The 18431-nt window shown below is 48.3% G+C and overlaps 1 protein-coding gene across 2 annotated transcripts in view; it reads left to right on the top strand.

Annotated features, from left to right (window-relative positions):
• Nucleotides 1–18021, top strand: part of SKI (SKI proto-oncogene) — a 103329-nt gene extending 85308 nt beyond the window's left edge. For both annotated transcript variants that reach the window (XM_077190112.1, XM_054647977.2), the window contains 6 exons: nucleotides 6230–6355; nucleotides 6819–6934; nucleotides 8269–8546; nucleotides 8923–9224; nucleotides 11134–11364; nucleotides 13280–18021. In XM_077190112.1, the coding sequence (XP_077046227.1) occupies nucleotides 6230–6355; nucleotides 6819–6934; nucleotides 8269–8546; nucleotides 8923–9224; nucleotides 11134–11364; nucleotides 13280–13468 (1242 nt within the window). In that variant the 3' untranslated portion in view covers nucleotides 13469–18021. The remainder of the gene's footprint in view (nucleotides 1–6229; nucleotides 6356–6818; nucleotides 6935–8268; nucleotides 8547–8922; nucleotides 9225–11133; nucleotides 11365–13279) is intronic.
• Nucleotides 18022–18431: the final 410 nt, after the last annotated feature.

The raw sequence follows: 18431 nt of genomic DNA, 5'->3' as shown, positions 1-18431 counted from the left end.
TGGCTCTGGGTGTGCCTGGGAGGTGCTTGCTGGCTTTGCTGGAGCACAGCTTGCTAGAAATGCCTTGTGTTTGCTCCCAAGGAAAAGTGCAATCAGCAGATGTCATCTGGCCTAATTTTTGTGCTAAAGGAATAAAAGGAAAGAAATGTTGAGACAGGAGAGAAAAGGTTTTTGTTTTTTTTTTTCTTTCTTTTATGCTAGCCAGGAAGCTTTGAAAATGGATGATGACTTATGCCAGGGGCTATGTAGAGTGTTCTAGAAAATAATTTAAATTTGCCTTTACAAAATGAATTCATCAAAGGGTACTTGCAGGACTTTGCTTTAAACTGTCTGAAATAAAACAGCCCAGTCCCTTTTCACTTCTGCTGTTGTAAATTCTGGAGATGTTTCCATAGAAATTAAAGATTTTTGCACAGGTGTGAGAAAAACTCCGTTCCCAGGTTTTTTTAGGCGAACTTCCCAATGCTGCCAACATGACCAAACCATCTCCTCTTCCATCCAGTTCTTCCAGCCCAGCTGGGAAGGTGTTTGCATGGCAAACCTGCCCTGTGCACAGCCAGGGAGGCCACAACACCCCCAGGGCCAGGGAGAGAGGGCAGTGCAGGAGGGATTTTTGCCCAGCTCCTTCCCTGGCTGTGCCTGGCAGTTTTGGGTGGTGGAGATTCCCCCCAGGTCACCCCTGGGGGACACCCTGGCAGCCAGGGTGTGCTGGGAAGGCAGGAATAGAAAGCAAATACTTCCCATAATCACACATCCCAAAATGACAGGGGAAAAGGAGTCCTTGTGCTTCCACCATAGCAGCAAAAAGAAAAAAAAAAAAGGGAAGATGGAAAGTCTGGATTCCTGCCCAATGAAACCAAAATTGTAAAAAAAAAAAAAAAAGAAAGAAAAATAAAACAAATGCTCCATACGCTCCCTGGAACTGACACTGCAGTGTGGTAGGTTTTTTCTCTTTTAAATATCTCCAGTAGACAAGCAGTAAATCTTCTTACAGCTCCGTGGCACAGCTTTATTTTTAGCTTTTTTTATTATGGAGACAACCCTCCCCAGCTTTCAATCTGTACCTGAATATATTTATTCCTCTAATCCACGTGAAAGTGCAGTCCCTACAAAGACCTCTAATACCTCATTAATCACTTCTGGACCACGTCACAAAGAGGCTTTGGCAAGAAGTGTTCTGGCCATGGGCAACGTGCTCCTGGAGGCTTAAAGGATGTGGATCAAGGGCCCTTTTCCCACAGGGCAGGAGCCTCCACTGGGCATTTTAAAATTTGATTTTAACTGGGAATTTGAAAGCAGCTGTCAGAGCCCTGTCCCTCGTCCTGTGGTTCAGTCTGTTCTTCTGGAGACTCAGGCCTGTGATTTGTGAGAGCAGCACGTGGAAAATTCCAGGTTCAGCTCCCAGGTGTGGGAATTGTGGTCTCGGTAACCTCCAGAAGCAGATTTGAATCCTTGTCACTGCTCAAGGTACATTCCTTCTGAAATGCCATTTACACAACTGGGGAACTTCTTAATCCCTGTGCCAGCAGGAGCCTGAAAAATGTGTCCTGGGAGGAGTGGCCACTCCGAGCCAGCGCTTCACTGGGCTTAAAATAAAACTCTGCATCCTTCTGTTCCAAGTAGAAGCAGGAGATAAATGTCATGGCACCCTTTCAAAATGGGTCAGTGGTGTTACCCATTTTCTGTCTGCTGCTCGCTGGGTGTGACTGCTCCGTGCTCACACAAGTGACCCAGGAAAGCCACCTAGAACAGACCCTGGAAATTCTCACTTCCACTTGCATTTCTCACCGTGCCCTTTGTGCAGCAGGAACAGGGCTCAGACACTGCTTGCTCAGATATTTTCTGGAGTCCAGAGCACCACAAAATCCAGAGGTTGGTGCTCCCTGGGGGCACAGGGTGCTCCCTGTTGGCCCAGTGCTGCTGTGCTGTGGTTTCAGCCCAGCAGAGCCTCCCGGCTCTCTCTGGGTTCAGCAGCCCAGCCCCGGTGGTTGCAGCCCTGCTGAGAACGCGGCTGAGCCTCCGTGCCCAGCAGGGACAGGAAGCTCCACCCGGCCTGGGTGTGACTGAGGGAGCTCCCGGGTGACAACGAGCGGGGCCTGACAGGACCCTGCACATTTACAGCCCAGGTTGTGTTTTCTCTGCTCATCCCTGCTTTTCCAGCAGAATTGTTTCTGATTTACACCTGCCTTAAGGATACAAAATGGAATTCTGCAGCCTTGCAGTATTTTGCCAATTAATTTCTTCAAGAATGCAGATTTCTCTGGGTTGGGATTGCTCAGTAGCTCTGGGGACATGAAATCTTTTATTTCTAAAGATGCCACACGATGTGCCAGGATTCCTGCTGGGCTGGGCCCACATTTCCCATCCCTGTTCTGAAGGAGGGGATGAGGCCAAGGGATGGATTCCTCAGTGGAAGCAGCACAAAGTGCAGTCACACCTGGCTCAGACAAACCTGTGCCACTGCCCTGCTTTACCACATCTCTGTCTTTAACCAGGATTTGGGATTTATTGCCCAACTCACACCCAGGTTGGGGAGATTTTATCTGCAGAGGGTAGGTGAGGATTTGGAGCATGGGCTGATTTTTGAAGGGACATTTCCCAGCTAAAAATTCACAGGTATGGAGGCCTCCTAAGTGTTTTCCATTTGTTGATGTTTTCATTCTTAACAAGGCAAAAGCAGCCCAGTTTTCAATACCACATGTTGTGGGTTTGGGGCAGAGTAGCAAAGGGTGAGGAGGGAGCAAAAGCCTTTGCTCAGTCCAGATGTGTGACACTGGGATACAGCAGGGGAAAAAAGTGAATTATTCAGGAAATGTATTTTGGTAGACACTAGGGCACCAAGAATCATACCTGTGAGCACTCCCACATCTTCAGATAGAAGAGTTTTTCCTGGGCTCATTTTCCATTGCCTTTGTAGCAAACGGTGCTGTTGAGGTGCCTGACCTGCAGCTGCTGGTTCTGCTCCTGGTGCAGGGCTCCAGGGAAGGTTTGTCTTCCTGAGAAGGAGAGGGTCAAAAATTCTTTCCACTGGTCTCATGGTTTGTTACTGTAATATTTAATTGAAGTAGAAAATTTGATCTGACATGTCAAATGTGGCCCTGGCTGGCTGCAGGCCAAGCTGAGCCGCCTCATTTCGGTTTGCCTTAAAATGGCTGGCAAAGTTCACAGGCCCAAATTTCCCTTTGGAATGCACCTCTGAAAGCTTTTTTTAGTGACTGTATAAATCTTTCTGTATCTATTTTTCCCCTGAATTTTGCTTCAGAAACCAACAGACCCAAAACTTAAGTAAATGTTTCACGTAAGCATTTCTGGGCCCACTTTGTATCCTGCAGTTTCTTCCATCTGTGGATTGGAGAAAATGCTTATTAACAAGTGGCTGTGTCCAGCACAAAGCCCATTTGACAGCAGATTATTAAATTGCCTCCAATGGAAATAAAAATGAATAGGCAATAAGGAAATATTTATTTCAGTCTTCTCGAGTTTTTGTTTGAGTGTTTCATAAATCGTTTATGAAGATGGCAAAAAAGCTCGATTGGATTTTCAGTATTTCTTTTGCAACTTGGTGTGTGTTTCATTATTTGGCACAGAGGAAAAAATGAAATCAAATCATCCCCATTTGAAGCAGTCCCAAGGTTTGTTGGCTGCTGTGGCTGGGCTGAAGTGTCAGAGTGGGGTATTTGGTGCCTGGAATCTGTCCTGCAGTGGGATGTAATGGCTGAGTCACATGGAGAGCAGATCTGGTGCTCAGTGTCTGCCTTGTTCCACCTCTGAGTCTCTTCCTGTAGTAGAAACTACTGGAATTGGTGCATTTTTACATTGTTCAAGTGAAACCCAAATCCAAGGTGGGTTTTTTAAAGCATCTTCCAAGAGGCAAATCTGCCTTAAACCTGTAATGATCCATGGAATCAGGTGGGACAGGGATTGGAGGAGTGAGCACAGCAGCTCCCAAACCACTGAGTCCCCTGGGGTGCTGCTCCAGCTCTGGGTTCCCAGGAGTGCCCAGGGTGGAGAAGATTTCAGGGCAGAAAAACCTCAGCACCTCCTGTCTGCCCCTGTCCATCCTCTGGGGAGCACAGCCCCGTTTTCCCTGTGTACACCCCTCCCTCCTGTGCTGCTTGTTCCCTGCTGCACCCCGTGTTTCCAGCTCAGCACAGGCTCCTGGGCATGGAACTGGAGCAGCATTTCCTGGTCCTGGGGGTCAGCCCTGACCTGAAGGCAGAAGAGAGGGGACAGTGGAGAAGGATTGAGAGAATTCCTTTAAAAATGCAAACGAGATCATTCTGCTGGAACATCTCCCCCAGCCTTTCCAGGGCTGTCCCTGTCCCCATTCCCAGAGCTGGGGGTGCCTGGGACGCTGCTCTGGGCCCAGCCTGGGGCCTGTCCCGTTCCTGCCTGGACAGAATGTTCAGGACGGACGGACGGACGGACGGACGGGGGAGGGATGGGTTCCCTGCTGAGTCTTGCCACCTGTTGCCTTTTTCATTCCAAGCCCCCCTTCCTCCCCACCCTGCAGGCTGAGTCCCCTCCCCACACAGCTCCTGTCCCCAGTGGCTCGGGCTGGGATCAGCAGCCCCTTGCCAAATGCCTTTCCCATGCTGTCACTAATTCTGCACAGGCAGCATCTCCCAGAGCAAAAGCAAATCTTTTCCAGTGCATTGTGCTGTGTTTTCTAGAGAAGGGCTCAGGAATGCCCTTTCCTCACTGGGTCTGAGGGGAGGCCCCGTGCCCTGGCTGGGCAGGAGGCAGCCCTGGGGAAGCCTGAAGCTGTGCCCAGAGAATCTGCTGCAAATCCCATGGAGCTGGAATTTGGCACTGGCACGGGCTAATTTTGTCCTGGGGGTTGCACACACACACCCCCACACCCCTCCCAGGTCATCCTCCTTCATCTGCTGTGCATGGAAAGCTGCCCCAGGCTCCCCAGTGCCAGGGAATGCTGTGCTGAGCCCTCCAGGCCTGGCAGGGCAGGGGGGTGATGCCAGACAGGCTGGCAGGGGCTGCACAATGATCTGCCCTGCTCCCATGGGGTCAGCAGGCTCTGCATGGACTGAGGCTGGAACTTCCTCCTCATCAGGGAGAGCTCTTGGGTGGAGAGGCCTGAGAAGGGCATTTGGACAATTCTGGAGGTGCTTTTCAGGTAAATCATTTCAATCACAGTGCTCAGGGTTCAGTATCAGCTGGAGAAGGAGCCTCTGAGTTCCCAGCTGAAGGTGCCTTGAGGGGACTGATTTTCAGAACACATTGGCAAACGAGGTCCTTCCTGTCACTGGGCTCCCAGGATATTGCCAGCCCAGATTCTCCAGACACACCTGGATCAACACTTGTTTGCCCACAGAAATCACGGTGAAGTGAAAGGATGAAACGAATGCAAATATGAGCAATTATTAATGACTGCAGTGTGGTTCTGCCACCCTTCTGGGAGCCAGGCTGGGTGGGAATGGGGAAAGGTGGAGAGTGCAGAACTGCAAAAAGACACAAAAAGGAATGGAAACAGGGGTGGGATGTTTCTTTTATTGTTTCTGGTCATGATGCAGCACAAGGTCCAGAACCTTCTGTGAGAGGTGTTTGTACTGGCAGCCCTTCAAGCTGGTATCCCCAGTGCACCAGTTAAACCAGTAGTTACCAATTTTTTTGCAAGCCACGCTGGGACTGTAGGAATTTTATTCCTTCACAGTGTTGAAGGAAAGGGATTTTGCTTGCCAAAGGACTTTCTTATGCTTGAGGATGATTTATGGGCCAAGCTGAGCCACTTGTGGAAAAGGCAAAGCAGCTCTTGGCAGCACCCCCAGAATCCACTGCAGCTGTGGGGTAGTGAAGTCATCGGCATAACAACCACTGCAAACAGAATAACAAAGTCTGTTCTGTTCTCGTTTAAAATAATCTTTCCAGTTCAGCAACCACATTAAACTTACCTTTCTGCATGCAAAAATCATAAAAGGCTGATAGTTCTCTTCAGCTTGGAGCAGTGTCTCCCTTTGATCAGTGCCCATCTCTCCTGTGCCACGCACACTTGACCCGAGTGTCTCCCATGGAGGAGTGAAGTGTGTTATGTCACAGTCTGTGTCTGCCCCTTGTTTGCACTCCTTTGTTTGGCCTTACATTTGAAAAAAGAAGAAAAACATCCAGAGTTTCTTCCTCCTAAATAACAAAATTTGCTTTTGCTCTATAACTTGTTTCTAAGCTGATTGCAAAATGAGGAATCTGACTTTGATTTTTTTGGTCTTTGTTTCAGGTCTCTTCAGATCCTCCTGCTTCCAAAAAGCCCAAAATAGATGACTCTGCTTCCCAATCTCCAGCTTCTTCTGAGAAGGAAAAACAATCCAGTTGGTTACGGTCCTTATCCAGTTCATCTAATAAGGTGATTGTTGAATATTTTGTAATCAAGAGAGATCAAATTGGCACAAAGCATCACTCTACTGAGACCAGAGGAGAAAATGAGGGAAAGAACATGCCCAGGGTTTCTAAATTAGTAACATTCCCATCCTTTTCCTAGTCAGCATTGAGCTACACAGTCCCCCCAGATTCCTTGTCACCCTCCAGTGCTCATTGACCTGGATTGTGCCAGGGAAGTAAGGAATTCCCTTGTGCCTTTGAGGTACAGGAATCCTGCAAGGCTCAGGATTTGTTTGTGGTTCTTTGTGATCCCTCCAAACCGCAGCCAAGCCCACGAGGGCCAGCAGAACCCCTGAGCAAGGAGGTCATGGCCAGTGGGGAGCAGCTGTGGGGATGACTGAGGGTGCCCTGGGCAGCCCCAGGTCCCCTGTGGGGGGGACTGATGCTTTCAGAGGTTGTGGGGTCACTGGTGTCCTGTGTGTCCCCAGAGCATCGGCTGTGTGCACCCCCGGCAGCGCCTCTCCGCCTTCCGGCCCTGGTCCCCCGCGGTGTCTGCCAGCGAGAAGGAGCTCTCCAGCCACCTGCCCGCCCTCATCCGGGACAGGTAGGGACACAGGCCCGGCACAGGGGCTGCAGCTGCCCCTGCGTTTGTCCCCGTGCTCGCTCACAGCCTCTGCAGCTGCAGGGTTTTGTCTGCAGAAAGGAAACACAAGAAGCGCTGCTGGTTTGTGCGTGAAGGGGTTAAAGGTGGCACCCGCCATAGAAGGGGAGGGTGGAGGCTGCTGGGACACCTGGGGGTGCAGCCAATGTTCAGGATGGGGTCCCTGGGGTCCTGGCAGGGTCAGGGAGGTGCAGCCATTGCCAGGCTCCTGGCCCAGCCCAGCTCCATCCTCTCCCCTCGCCACTGTGCCAGGGAGGCCGGGGGGCAGCAGAGATTCCCCAGAGCCTCTGGGGGTCCTGGCTCCTCAGCCTGTCAGACCTGCCCAGACACCAACCAGGCTCTGCTCTTGGAGAGGAGCAGCCCCGAGTGAGTCACCCACAGCAGGTGGGACCTCGGTGTCACCCTGAGAGCAGAAAGTCCCAGGGCAGTTCCACAGCCCTGGGCCAGACTGGAGCTGTGCAGTCTGAAAAAGCTCCGAGCCAGGTTTCTGCCTGAGGGGGATGATTTCTTTGGAAAGTTTGACTTAAGTGACCAGGTGTTTTTAGGGAATATTATGGAGAACATATTGTGCTGCCCTTATGAATAAGTTTCTTAGAAGCTGTGGGGATTGATTTTTAAAAAAGGAAAATAGAAGGGAAAATGTCTATCAGCATATTCTGATTTTTAAACTAGGTAGGGAGAGAAGTGGTGTAAGTGTCCTTGTCCACCTACAACAGCTCCAGGAGAAATCTTAACTGATACCACATCATGTTATAGGTGCTAAATTGAAGTTACAAAATCTTTGCTCTACATTTGCATAATTCCATGTATTTGATGTCATGTTAATGCTCCCTTTTAACACCAAGGTTTAACCAAAGGTCTGTTGGTTGTGGTTTTACACATGGACACTCAGGTGTGTGTCAGAATCACAGAGGCACAAGGAGATGCTTTTCCACTCCATGGTTTTCCTTAAGGAAGTGCTGGTTTGAGTTTACAAAACTTTTGTGGATAGACACAAATCCAGCTGTGCAGTTGGTTAAAACAACAGTGCCTTGAAGAGCAGAGGAAACAGCTTTAGGCCTTTTAGGCTCTGGGAGGTCTCATCTCCTTGGTGCTCCTGGGATGGGATCCCTGGGTTTAATAAGGGCAAAACACTAAACAGTGCCACGGGCAGGTTCTCAGCTGGTGGAAATCAGTGGGATTCACTGTGGGTGTTTGCAGTGTGATTCTGGAGTGGGAAGCTCTCCAAAGCCAGGACTGTGACCATTTTCTCCTCCTTCTGCCCCTCCCCAAACCAGCTTTTACTCCTACAAGAGCTTTGAGAGCGCCGTGGCCCCCAACGTGGCCCTGGCCCCTCCAGCCCAGCAGAAGATGGTGAGCAACCCCCCCTGTGCCACGGTGGTGTCCCGGGGCAGCGAGGCCCTGGGCTCAGGGCAGCCCAGGAAGAGGAAACACGGCCCCGAGCACTCGGCTGTGCCCGAGGCCGCCGCCACCGCCGCCGCCACCGCGGCCACCACGGCCCCCGAGGAGGACAAGGAGTCAGAGGCAGAGATTGAAGTAGAAACCAGGGAAGAGTGTAAGTGACACTTGTGGCTGCCTTTGTTTGGGTTGGGGTTTTTGCAGCGGTTCCTGTGCAGTTTCTGTGGGGTTTAAATGGAATTGTGGAAGCCCAGTGCCTCCATGGTACCTTTGTGACATGAGGTGCAGTCACAGTTCACACAAATTGAACTCAGTCCCTTAAGTCAAGGTTGCATTTTCATCATTTTTCAAGTATCAAAGTATAAAATGAGTAGGTTTTTAATTTCCTTTCCTATTTAAAATTGATTATCAAGTGTCTCTGTACAAAAGGGCCTCAGCACATTTTGAGCTGTATAATACATATACGAGCTGTATATAATTATGTCTTAATTATTGACATTTTAAAATTAATTTTCAATGTTTCTTTTTTCCAGTCACCTCCTCCTTATCCTCGCTCTCCTCCCCATCCTTCACCTCCTCCAGCTCTGCCAAGGACATGAGCTCCCCTGGGATGCAGCCCCCAGCCCCTGTCAACAGCTCCTACGAGGTGGCTGCACACCCTGACCCCCACAGCAGCGGGCTGGAGGCTGAGCTGGAGCACCTCAGGCAGGCCCTGGACAGTGGCCTGGACACAAAAGAAGCCAAAGAGAAGTTCCTGCACGAGGTGGTGAAGATGAGGGTGAAGCAGGAGGAGAAGCTGAACGCTGCCCTGCAGGCCAAGCGCAGCCTGCACCAGGTAAGGCTGCCCTGCCCTGCCAGGTACAGCCCAGCAGGGAGCTCTGGAAAAGGAATTGCCTCATTTTTCCCAAATAGCAACAGCCTTTCCTGGGGCTCTGTTTGTAAATCCAGCCGGGAAACCAAAGCACAGGAACCAGTCTTATGTTTTTAAGCTTGCCACCTGTTTTTCCTTGGGTTATAAATCCATGGTTACCAAAATCAACATCTTTTCATTACTGAAAAAATCTTCTAGTCCAGCAGAGTTTATTTTGTTTTCATTTCACTGAACAGGAAACATTTCTGGAGGCTTTAGCTGGAGTTTAAAGGCTCTGTGAGGGAGGGTGTTCCTGGGACACGGCCACAGCTGAACTGAGGCCTTTGTCAGGCATCCCACTGGCCACACTGCCGAGCTTCAGGCAGGGAAGCAGCTCCTTCTTTCTGGAATAAATAAGGAATTCCTGGATGCATCAGTGTGTCCATGGTCAGGCAGGGCTGCAGGGCTCAGTGGTGGGGGAACTGGCTTTTATTTGAGCTGGGGTAAAAAGAGTGCAGGGAAATAGAAGGGGGAGCCAGCGTGGAAGATTTGTGTGTCCTCTTTGAATATTTGGTGTGGAGCTGTTCCCAAGCTGGGGCTGGAATCCATGGGATGGAGTAAATAAGAGCCTGGTTTGAGACACAAAACCCCAGTGATGCTCTCTTTTTTAGTTACCCTGAGCAAATTGCTTAATTCCTTTGTGTTCCAGTAAATCTGTGTTTTATTTTATGTATTTAAGAGTAAACATTTATGCATTATGTGTGTGTGTGTGTGTGTGTGTGTGTGTGTACGTCCAGGGGCTGTGTGTGCATTTCTAGAGGTTGTGTGTGTATTTCTAGAGGTTGTGTGTGTATTTCCAGAGGTTCTGGGTACTTCCAGGGGCTGTGTGTGCATTTCCAGGGGCTGTGTGTGCGTTTCCAGAGGCATGGCCAGGCTAACTTCCAGCCTGGCTGGGAAGTGAGATTGTCAAAAGAGTGAATTTCCCATGACCCTGCAGTGCTACTTCACAGCAACCAGGGCTGGAGGGTTTGACTCGGACAGGGAGGAAATGCTGCTTCTGGGGGAAAAAATAGATCTTTAGTTTCTGATTTAACCATTTAGGAAGCGTGAGCCACATCTCTGTGCTTGCTCTGAACGAGTATTTTAACAATTTATGGGTTTCTTCCTCTGTACCTTGAAGGTTCCTTATCATTATCACTTCAATTAATGGTTCCCTCATGGATTTGAGATTCCAAGGCAGCAGCTCCCAGCCTGGACAGGGGGAGTGGCAGTTCCCAGAGCAAAATGTGGCTTCCATTCAGCTTCAGGTTTTAGCCTAGAGTTTTCCAGCTCTTGTGACAGAGCAGTCCATGAGCTGGTTGTCAGGAGTCTTGGGGCTCACCCCAGTCACCTACAGCACCCCAGAGCTAGGAAAGACACAGTTTGTGTTCTGTCCTTGCCTTGAGTGGATTTTGGGTGGGGGCTTGATAAAATGGAGCTGATTTCTGGTGTCCTGTTGAGCTCTGCTGTACACAAAGGACGCTCAGAACTGCACTTTGCACGTTGTGCATCTTCAGAGCCTTCAGCTCCAGCCCAGGCACTGCAGTCGGGTGGTTTGGAACGTGGAGCTGGTGCTGGAGCTCTCTCCAACTGCAGTTCATCTTTATTCAGGCCCAGATGGTCGCAGCTATTCTGCTTGACAAAGCAAAATGGGGCTGTAGCGCTGAGGTTTTTGTTATCCTGGGCTTCGGGGTAGCTGGAGTGCAGGAACTCCACGGGATTTAAAGGAGAAGGGCTCGTGCAGAGTTCAGAGCGGGGTTTGGCCGTGGGCTGCCTCGGTCACCACCAGCAGGAGGTGGGAATGTGGTTTGGATGGCTTCCCTCGCGCTCACTCCTCACCTGCCTCTGTGTCCAGGAGCTGGAGTTCCTGAGAGTGGCCAAGAAGGAGAAGCTGAGGGAAGCGACGGAGGCCAAGCGCAACCTGCGGAAGGAGATCGAGCGCCTGCGGGCCGAGAACGAGAAGAAGATGAAGGAGGCGAACGAGTCTCGGATCCGGCTGAAGCGGGAGCTGGAGCAGGCGCGGCAGATCCGCGTGTGTGACAAGGGCTGCGAGGCCGGCAGGCTCCGGGCCAAGTACTCAGCACAGGTGAGGCCCTGCGGGGCTGGAGCAGCTCCTCAGCTCCCTCCTGCTGCCCCCTGCCAGGCGCTGCTCCCAGCCCTGCTCTGAGCTGGGACAGGCATCGACAGAGGGCAGGAGGGCAGAAAATGGGGCCTGAATTTAAACCCATCCCATGCACCTGCCACAGAGGTGCCCCCCCTTTAGCTCCCTCAAACATAGCCCTCAAAAGCTTCTAACAAACTCTAATTTGTGTGCATTTATATGTACTTCAAATACTTTACATAGTTTACCACAGCCCTGAGAAGCTCGTGGCAGAGGGAATTCCAGGAGTGCAGGAGCAGCCTGTGGTGAGACCCAGGTGCTCCTGGAGGGAGGAGCTGCAGGTCCCTGGCGTGGTGGCTTTAAGGGAGGGGAAGAGCAGAAGCCAAGCTCGCAATCTCCAGGGCTCTGATAAGGGGAAGGGGAGTGGCCGCCTGCTCCTGCTGAGACACGTCTGGCCAGGAGCAGGAAATGATGTGGGGCTTCCTCTCAGCATCACAGGATGTCTCACTGATAAGGGGTGTCCAGACTAAACAGAGCCTCCCTGGGGCTGCTGCGCTGGGCGTTCCCCCAGGGCCCTGGGGAGCAGCACCAGGGCAGCTGAACACGGCCTGGGCTGGGCTTGGGGGCTCAGGGGTGTCCTGGGGGTGACTCTGTGACCCTGGGCATTCTCAGTCTCTTAATGCATTCCCTCCTTTAAGTTTAAAGGCTAATAATCCCCTCAAAAAGAACTCAAGTAGCCAATTATTCCAATTATTCCTCTTTTCTGAGGCCAGGCCTGGCAGGTTGGCAGTGTCCCCTGCAGCAGCCCCCTGTCACAGCCACCCCTGAGCCCCCAGAGCGGTCCCTGGGCAAAGGGCACCTGGCAGCTTCTGTTCTGTGGCTGGCACAGCTGGTAACAAAACTCCTGTGAGTAACTCACTCCCAGGACTGAATTTTATAAGATGTCATTGTAACTTAAGTCTTGAGAAGTTTTAAAATAAAGCTTTATACACCCTTGTAGCTACAGCTTGGGGTGCAAGAGGAAGTTGGTCACGTATTATTTTTGAGGAAACCGCAGTTCTCTAGACAGGCTCAGTCTGACAGAAACAGCATCAGGCCAGGGTGGGAGAAGACAAAAGAGTCAGGGTGGAAATGCCTCTGTGTAGGCTTAAAGTATTAAATGCTTAATGCCCATTGAGGAGCTGTGGTTTATGCCTTCCTTTTTCTTACCTTGATACTGAAATCCAAACATGGATGGGGGAGCTTTACCTGCATTTTAGCCCAAAATATTGGAGGTTTCCCTTCCTTGTTAAGTGGCAGTCTTTGCTGACTGCTGACATTTCCTTTCATGCTGGGTGCTGTTTCTGGTATTTGCACCTTCCGGTCCTGGGGGTTTTCTCTGCCTTTTCTGTCAGAAAGTACCAAACAGGGAGGTCAGGGAGCAGGTCAGGTCCTGCTGGGAGCAGAGTGGGGACACTGCAGGGCTTTTATCCATAGCTGGGAAGGCCTGACCCATCAGCAGCCAAGGCCCTTTCTGGTCACTTCCATTAACAATCGTTGTAAAAGAGCTGAAAGTGAATCCCCTGTGCCAACACCTGGGGTTTGCTTTGCTGAGCTGCTGTCACTGCCTAAAGAAATAACAGCCATGCTTGAAGCAGTGACCAGATTCTGTGGCATTAAGGAATTCTTGAACTGTTTCTTAACCTTCCTTTCTGGAGCTGGAGTCACTGGGAATGTTTAGGTTTCAAAGCTAAGCAGGCACTGTACTGCAGCAGTGTATGGAAAAAAGGAACAGGGAATTCCTTCCTCAAGCTTGATAATCCTGTGCCTGGAGTAGACATTGTGGTGCTCCCCTGGCCCTGTGCAAGGTCTGGGGGAGGTCTCTGTGTCCCACAGCCCTGTCTGTGTGTCTGTCCCGCAGATTGAGGACCTGCAGGTGAAGCTGCAGCACGCCGAGGCCGACCGGGAGCAGCTCCGCGCCGACCTCCTGCACGAGCGCGAGGCCCGGGAGCACCTGGAGAAGGTGGTCAAGGAACTTCAGGAACAGCTGTGGCCTAAAGCCAGCAGCCAGCCCAGCAGTGAGAGCACCTCGAGCCCCATGGAGAACTGACCCCTCATCCCCAGCACAGGGAGGGAGAGAGTGGGACTGGGAGTGCACGTGTGAGTAGTGGTGTCCTGGCACACACTTTAGGAATATGGATTCTCAGTAGCTGGAAGGCAAATGTTGTTACTCTCTAGAACAGAAGCACTGAATTCCGCCTCTTTTTTTCCCAATCCATATAGCACAACATCTTACTGTGCCTAGAAAACACAAAGTGTTTGTAAACAAAATACTTTTAAGTCCACAGCAAATTTTCTACTGGCAAACTCTAAGCAAAGCAGTGTGGTCCAGCTGAACCCGGAGTCCAAGGTGAGCACGGCAGTGGCTTTGTGTTCTCCTGCCTGTTGGAACATTTTGGAATTTAAAAACAAACCGACTTTTCTTATAAGCTATTTAAAAGAATTCATTACACAGACTTGGTATTAAAAAAAAAAAAATTAACGAGATTTTTATAATGAACCTTTAAAAGCAAAACAAAAAAAAAAGACAAAAAATAAAAAACCTTCGATGCACAATTTTTAATGACTTTATAGGCTTTGGGATTCTTTGTGCAGAAGCCCCTCTTGGTGATGATGCCATCCATGTCAGGAGCAGTTTTCCAGCCATCTCAGAAGCCATCGCGGTTCCATCCCGTCACGTGGGTGTAGGAGAAGTTCAGAGTGCTTTTCCAAGTTGATTTTTTTCCTTAGAATGAATTATGTCCATTTCCTGCCCTGGACACAGGAAGAAGGGAAGCTGCAGGAGTGTGCAGGGGATGAGGGGAGCAGAAGGGGTTGGGTTGAGAGCCCCAGCCCAGCCCCACAGACCCCCCTGTGTTCAGAGACTTCACCCAGGAGCACGTCAGCCTTGGGAAAAGAAAGAGAGAAAGAAGAAAGGAAGGAAATGGATGATCAGTTGGTAGAGGAACAAAGCAGAGACATCTGTGTGTTGAAGTCATTCTGAAATCTTCAGCTTTCAGTTTTCTGGAAAACTCATCTTGTTGCACCATCTTACCATGAATTCAGTATTTCCCTGCTTCCATTCCGAACTGTCAGTCAGGATTTCTGTGCCCAAGGAGAGTCCAACGTTGCAGTGTCGGATACTACAGAACAGAAAACCAACATTTTTGCTGCTGTGAATAAGCCTACATCTTTTTTTAAAGACTTTTTTTTGTTTTTAAAAAGAGAAATTACTTTAATTTTGGGATCCAAGCCGCGGCCCCGGGATACAATGCAGCAAACCATCACTGCCTTGGGGGTGGTGCTGAGGTTTTTTAGATATATATTTTTTTTTAAACCTGCACTTTGTCAGAATCTTACTCTGCATTTTATTCCCTGTTCCTAAGATGTACATGTCAAGCATTTGAGATTCTGCCCTAACAGCTGTGCAACCCATGAACCCAATCTGCCACCACTGACAGCTCCCGTCAGCATCCGTGTAAGCAAAGGAGGATCCAGCAGGTCCAGAGTCCCCAGAGCAGGAATTCCCCCTGTGCTGCTGGTTCAGTTAGAACCTGGTTTTGTGGCTGTGTGTGACCCAAGCTGGGGAGCAGCAGAGATGCTCCCAAAAGTGCTTAACAAATAAAGCTGGTGCTTTACTGATCAGGAGAAAATGAATTTTCACCCATAAACACTCACCTCTGACACGCTCAAGCAAGTGAAAATGTGATCTGGGGCTGCAGATGTGCCTTCCAGCTCATTTTTCCTCTCAGCATCTTTCTAGGTGATGCTGACACTTTTTTTACCTTAAAGAATAATAATAATAATAAAATAAAAAAAAAAAAGGAAAAAAAGAGAACCCCCTATGCATCATCATACCCAGAGTTATTCTAAAAGAAGAAACATATTTCCAGTAATCTTTATTTGCTTTTGGACATTAATGCAAACTATGTAAGCTTCAAAATTATTTCCCAGTAGACAGAAAGCGGCTTCCAATCCTAAAATTATGGTATTTACTTACAGTACATTAGAGAGGTTTTTTTTTTTTTTAAACAAGAGCTGTTTGCTTGAAACCATTATAGTAACCATTATAGTAACTGTGAGCATTAACAAAGAAGTTCATATATATGTTTTAGGTACAAAAAAGAAGAAATATGAAAGGAGTGGAATTACTGGGACAATGTAAAACTGTTGGGAGCAAGAAACAGTCACACCAAGTCAATGACCTGAACCTGTCTGTGGATACAGGGGTTGGCCCTTGTGTGTTTGGGATACTGGAGACTGGCTCTAGGTGCAGCTCTCCTTCTAAAGTGCAATGCAAAAGGAATTTTGATTATGCTTGAGCAGGTTTTGTTTTTGTTTTTGTTTTTTTTTTAATGTGGGGTTTTATTTTCTTTGTATGTTTTTTTTCTGCGATTATTAAATCATATGCATGGATTAAACTCTGCCATATAGTCATTAATGGGCATTATTACTGTCTTATGTAAAGGGGTTCTTTTGTTATGCAGTATGCAGAAAAATGTTCTCAGCCTTATGATTTCCAGATCTGTATTATCCACTTATTTCTTCAAGGGAAACTAAACAAGTGTAGCTGTAGCTGATCATTTTTGTGCATTTCAAGTCCCTTGTGCTCTGCTTTACTGCCGTGTTGGGAACCACACAGAGAACAGACCCCGCTCCTGTGGCGGCTCATGGAAGCCTGGCTTTGGAAATTTTGCTTATTTGGGTTTTTCCCCCTGTTCTGTAATGGTTTCTCTCCCTTTATAACCCCCCAAAAAATAGCAACATGTCCATGTCCAGCTGTTGTCTGCCAGGAAAAGCCACTCACCCGAGCACAACGTGAGTTTTCTCTCTGTGCCCAGGGAAATGCAGTCACTCACTGGGTGTGAGGCTCCCACGCTCCTGAAGGAAGGAAATTGCAGAAAGAAGCAGAACAGTGAAATATTCAATCAGCACCGAGCAGCCTCACCTGTGCTGCACAGGTAAAGGGCCCCAGGGCAGCACAGAGCCTCCAGAGCAGAATTCCAGCTGGGGCTTTCCTCTCTGCCCCACTCCCAGCACTCCATGCAGGGCCATACCTGCAGTGAACTCACCCCAAACTCCCTAGGATTTGTCCCTTGGGAGTGAAAAGCCATTTCTATCAATTAACATTTAAAATCATGAAGAGAAATACGGTGCAAGAAGAGCAGGAACAAACATTCTCCAGCAGCAGCCACTGCCCGGGAGGGCTGGCAGGGTTGGGGCTGGCTTTAAGCACGGGGCATTTCCTGGCCATGTTTAACAATCAGAGTTGACTCTGCAGGGCAGGGAGTTGTTCCTGCAGAGTGTGGGGCTGAGTTGGAATCCAGAGCCATCAGCAGCGTCTGTCCCAGCCCCAGGGGCCGATTCTCACCGGGGGGCTCTGCAGAGCAGCCCCCACCAGCCGTGTGAAGGTGCTCGGAGCTCTGGGGTCATTCCTGTGCCTGCAACACCTCAGTAAAGCTGTGAGAGCCCGGCCCGTGGAATTCCCTCCTCCCTCCCTCCCTTCCTTCCATTCCCAGGGACAGGGGCTGCCCCTCCATCCCCATCTTCTGTGCTTTAGTTTCCTTTAAGAAGTTCCAAGGGAGAAGAGGTGTTTCATACAGGCTGTTGACTCTCCCTGTACCTACAAATATATTACTACTTGTATATTCAGTTTAATTACTCCTTGTTTCTATTACTGAACGAAGACTTAACGAAGGGAAAAAAAAAAACCAACAGCAATAACATTCATATCTATGGAGCAGCTAACTCTATACATAATATTCTGCTTTTCAAACAGAACTAGCCAATGTAAAAAAAACATTAAAAGTAAATTCAACATGTAAATACTTTTTTTCATTTTACACTGTTGTATTATAAGTGTATATGGTGTTTACTTTTTCAAAACTCTTTCTTACCTGGTAGTTGTCTTGTTTTATGAGTTGTGTTTTTAACTGAGAAGAACCTTTGCTGTCTGTTAGGAAAAAAACAAAACAAAATCTTTTTGCAAGTTTTCAATGTGGGTTATAACCTTTTCTCCATCATTTGCATTTTATTTGTCCTTATTTTCACTGTAAAGTATTTTATTACCAAAAGGTTGGTTTTTGTTCCATTCTGCCCTCTCAGCAGTCCATGTGTTTTAGAGAGAAGTTTTTTTGTTGGCTTGGTTGTTGTTTTGGTTTTTTTTTTGTTTTTTTTTTTTTTTAATTGAAAGAACTCACAGAAATGACATTTTTTCAATTGAAGAAAAATAAATCTTTACATTTATAATAGCCAATAGCATTTCAGCACATTTTTGTTATCCTGGTCTCTCCTATGCTGCTGCTAATGACAATATTATGACTTACTCTACTATTCTAGAACTATTTTTATGTAAGTAATGTATGCTTTCTTGTTTATAAATGCCTGATTTAAAAAAAAAATAAGAAAAAAGCTTGGCATATTTATCTATTTCGCTGTGTACCTTGATAGTCCTTTTCCACCCCCTTTTCCACATCCCCTCCCCCTGATGCAGATAATATTGTAAAATAAAGGACTTTATGAGATTATGTATGAAAATAGCTATGCTTATATACCACAGTGACTGAATGTACAGTGTATAGACGCATTACCGAAAATAAAATTGTTTGTCCAGAAAAAAATAAAGAGCTCTGGGATGTTTTTGGAGTTCTCTGTGCTTTGCTGAGGTGCTGCTCCCCCTTTCATGATGATCCCACAGCACCTGGTCCCTGATTTCCTGAGGGCCCAGGAAAAGGACCCTCCCTGAGGCATCATTTAGCACAAATCACTGCTAATAAATAATAATATATAATCATTTAAATAATAAATAAATAATAAAAACTTTTAAGCGTGGACACTGCTGGAAGGAGACTGGAATTCAACTGGGATCCCAGCATTCCACTGCGTGGGGAAAATCTAACACTGAAATTTCTTTGGAATAGTGAGAATTGTAAGCATGGAGAAGTTTGTTCTAGGTCAAAGAAAAAGAAACACAAGAGGGGAAAATGCAAAAAGCAGGAGATGGAAACATATGTCAGAATAATTCTCTCATGGTT

Source organism: Agelaius phoeniceus, chromosome 24, assembly GCF_051311805.1.
Source record: "Agelaius phoeniceus isolate bAgePho1 chromosome 24, bAgePho1.hap1, whole genome shotgun sequence".
In the NCBI taxonomy this organism is placed as follows: Eukaryota; Metazoa; Chordata; class Aves; order Passeriformes; family Icteridae; genus Agelaius; species Agelaius phoeniceus.
This window is presented reverse-complemented; position numbering and strand designations above follow the sequence as displayed.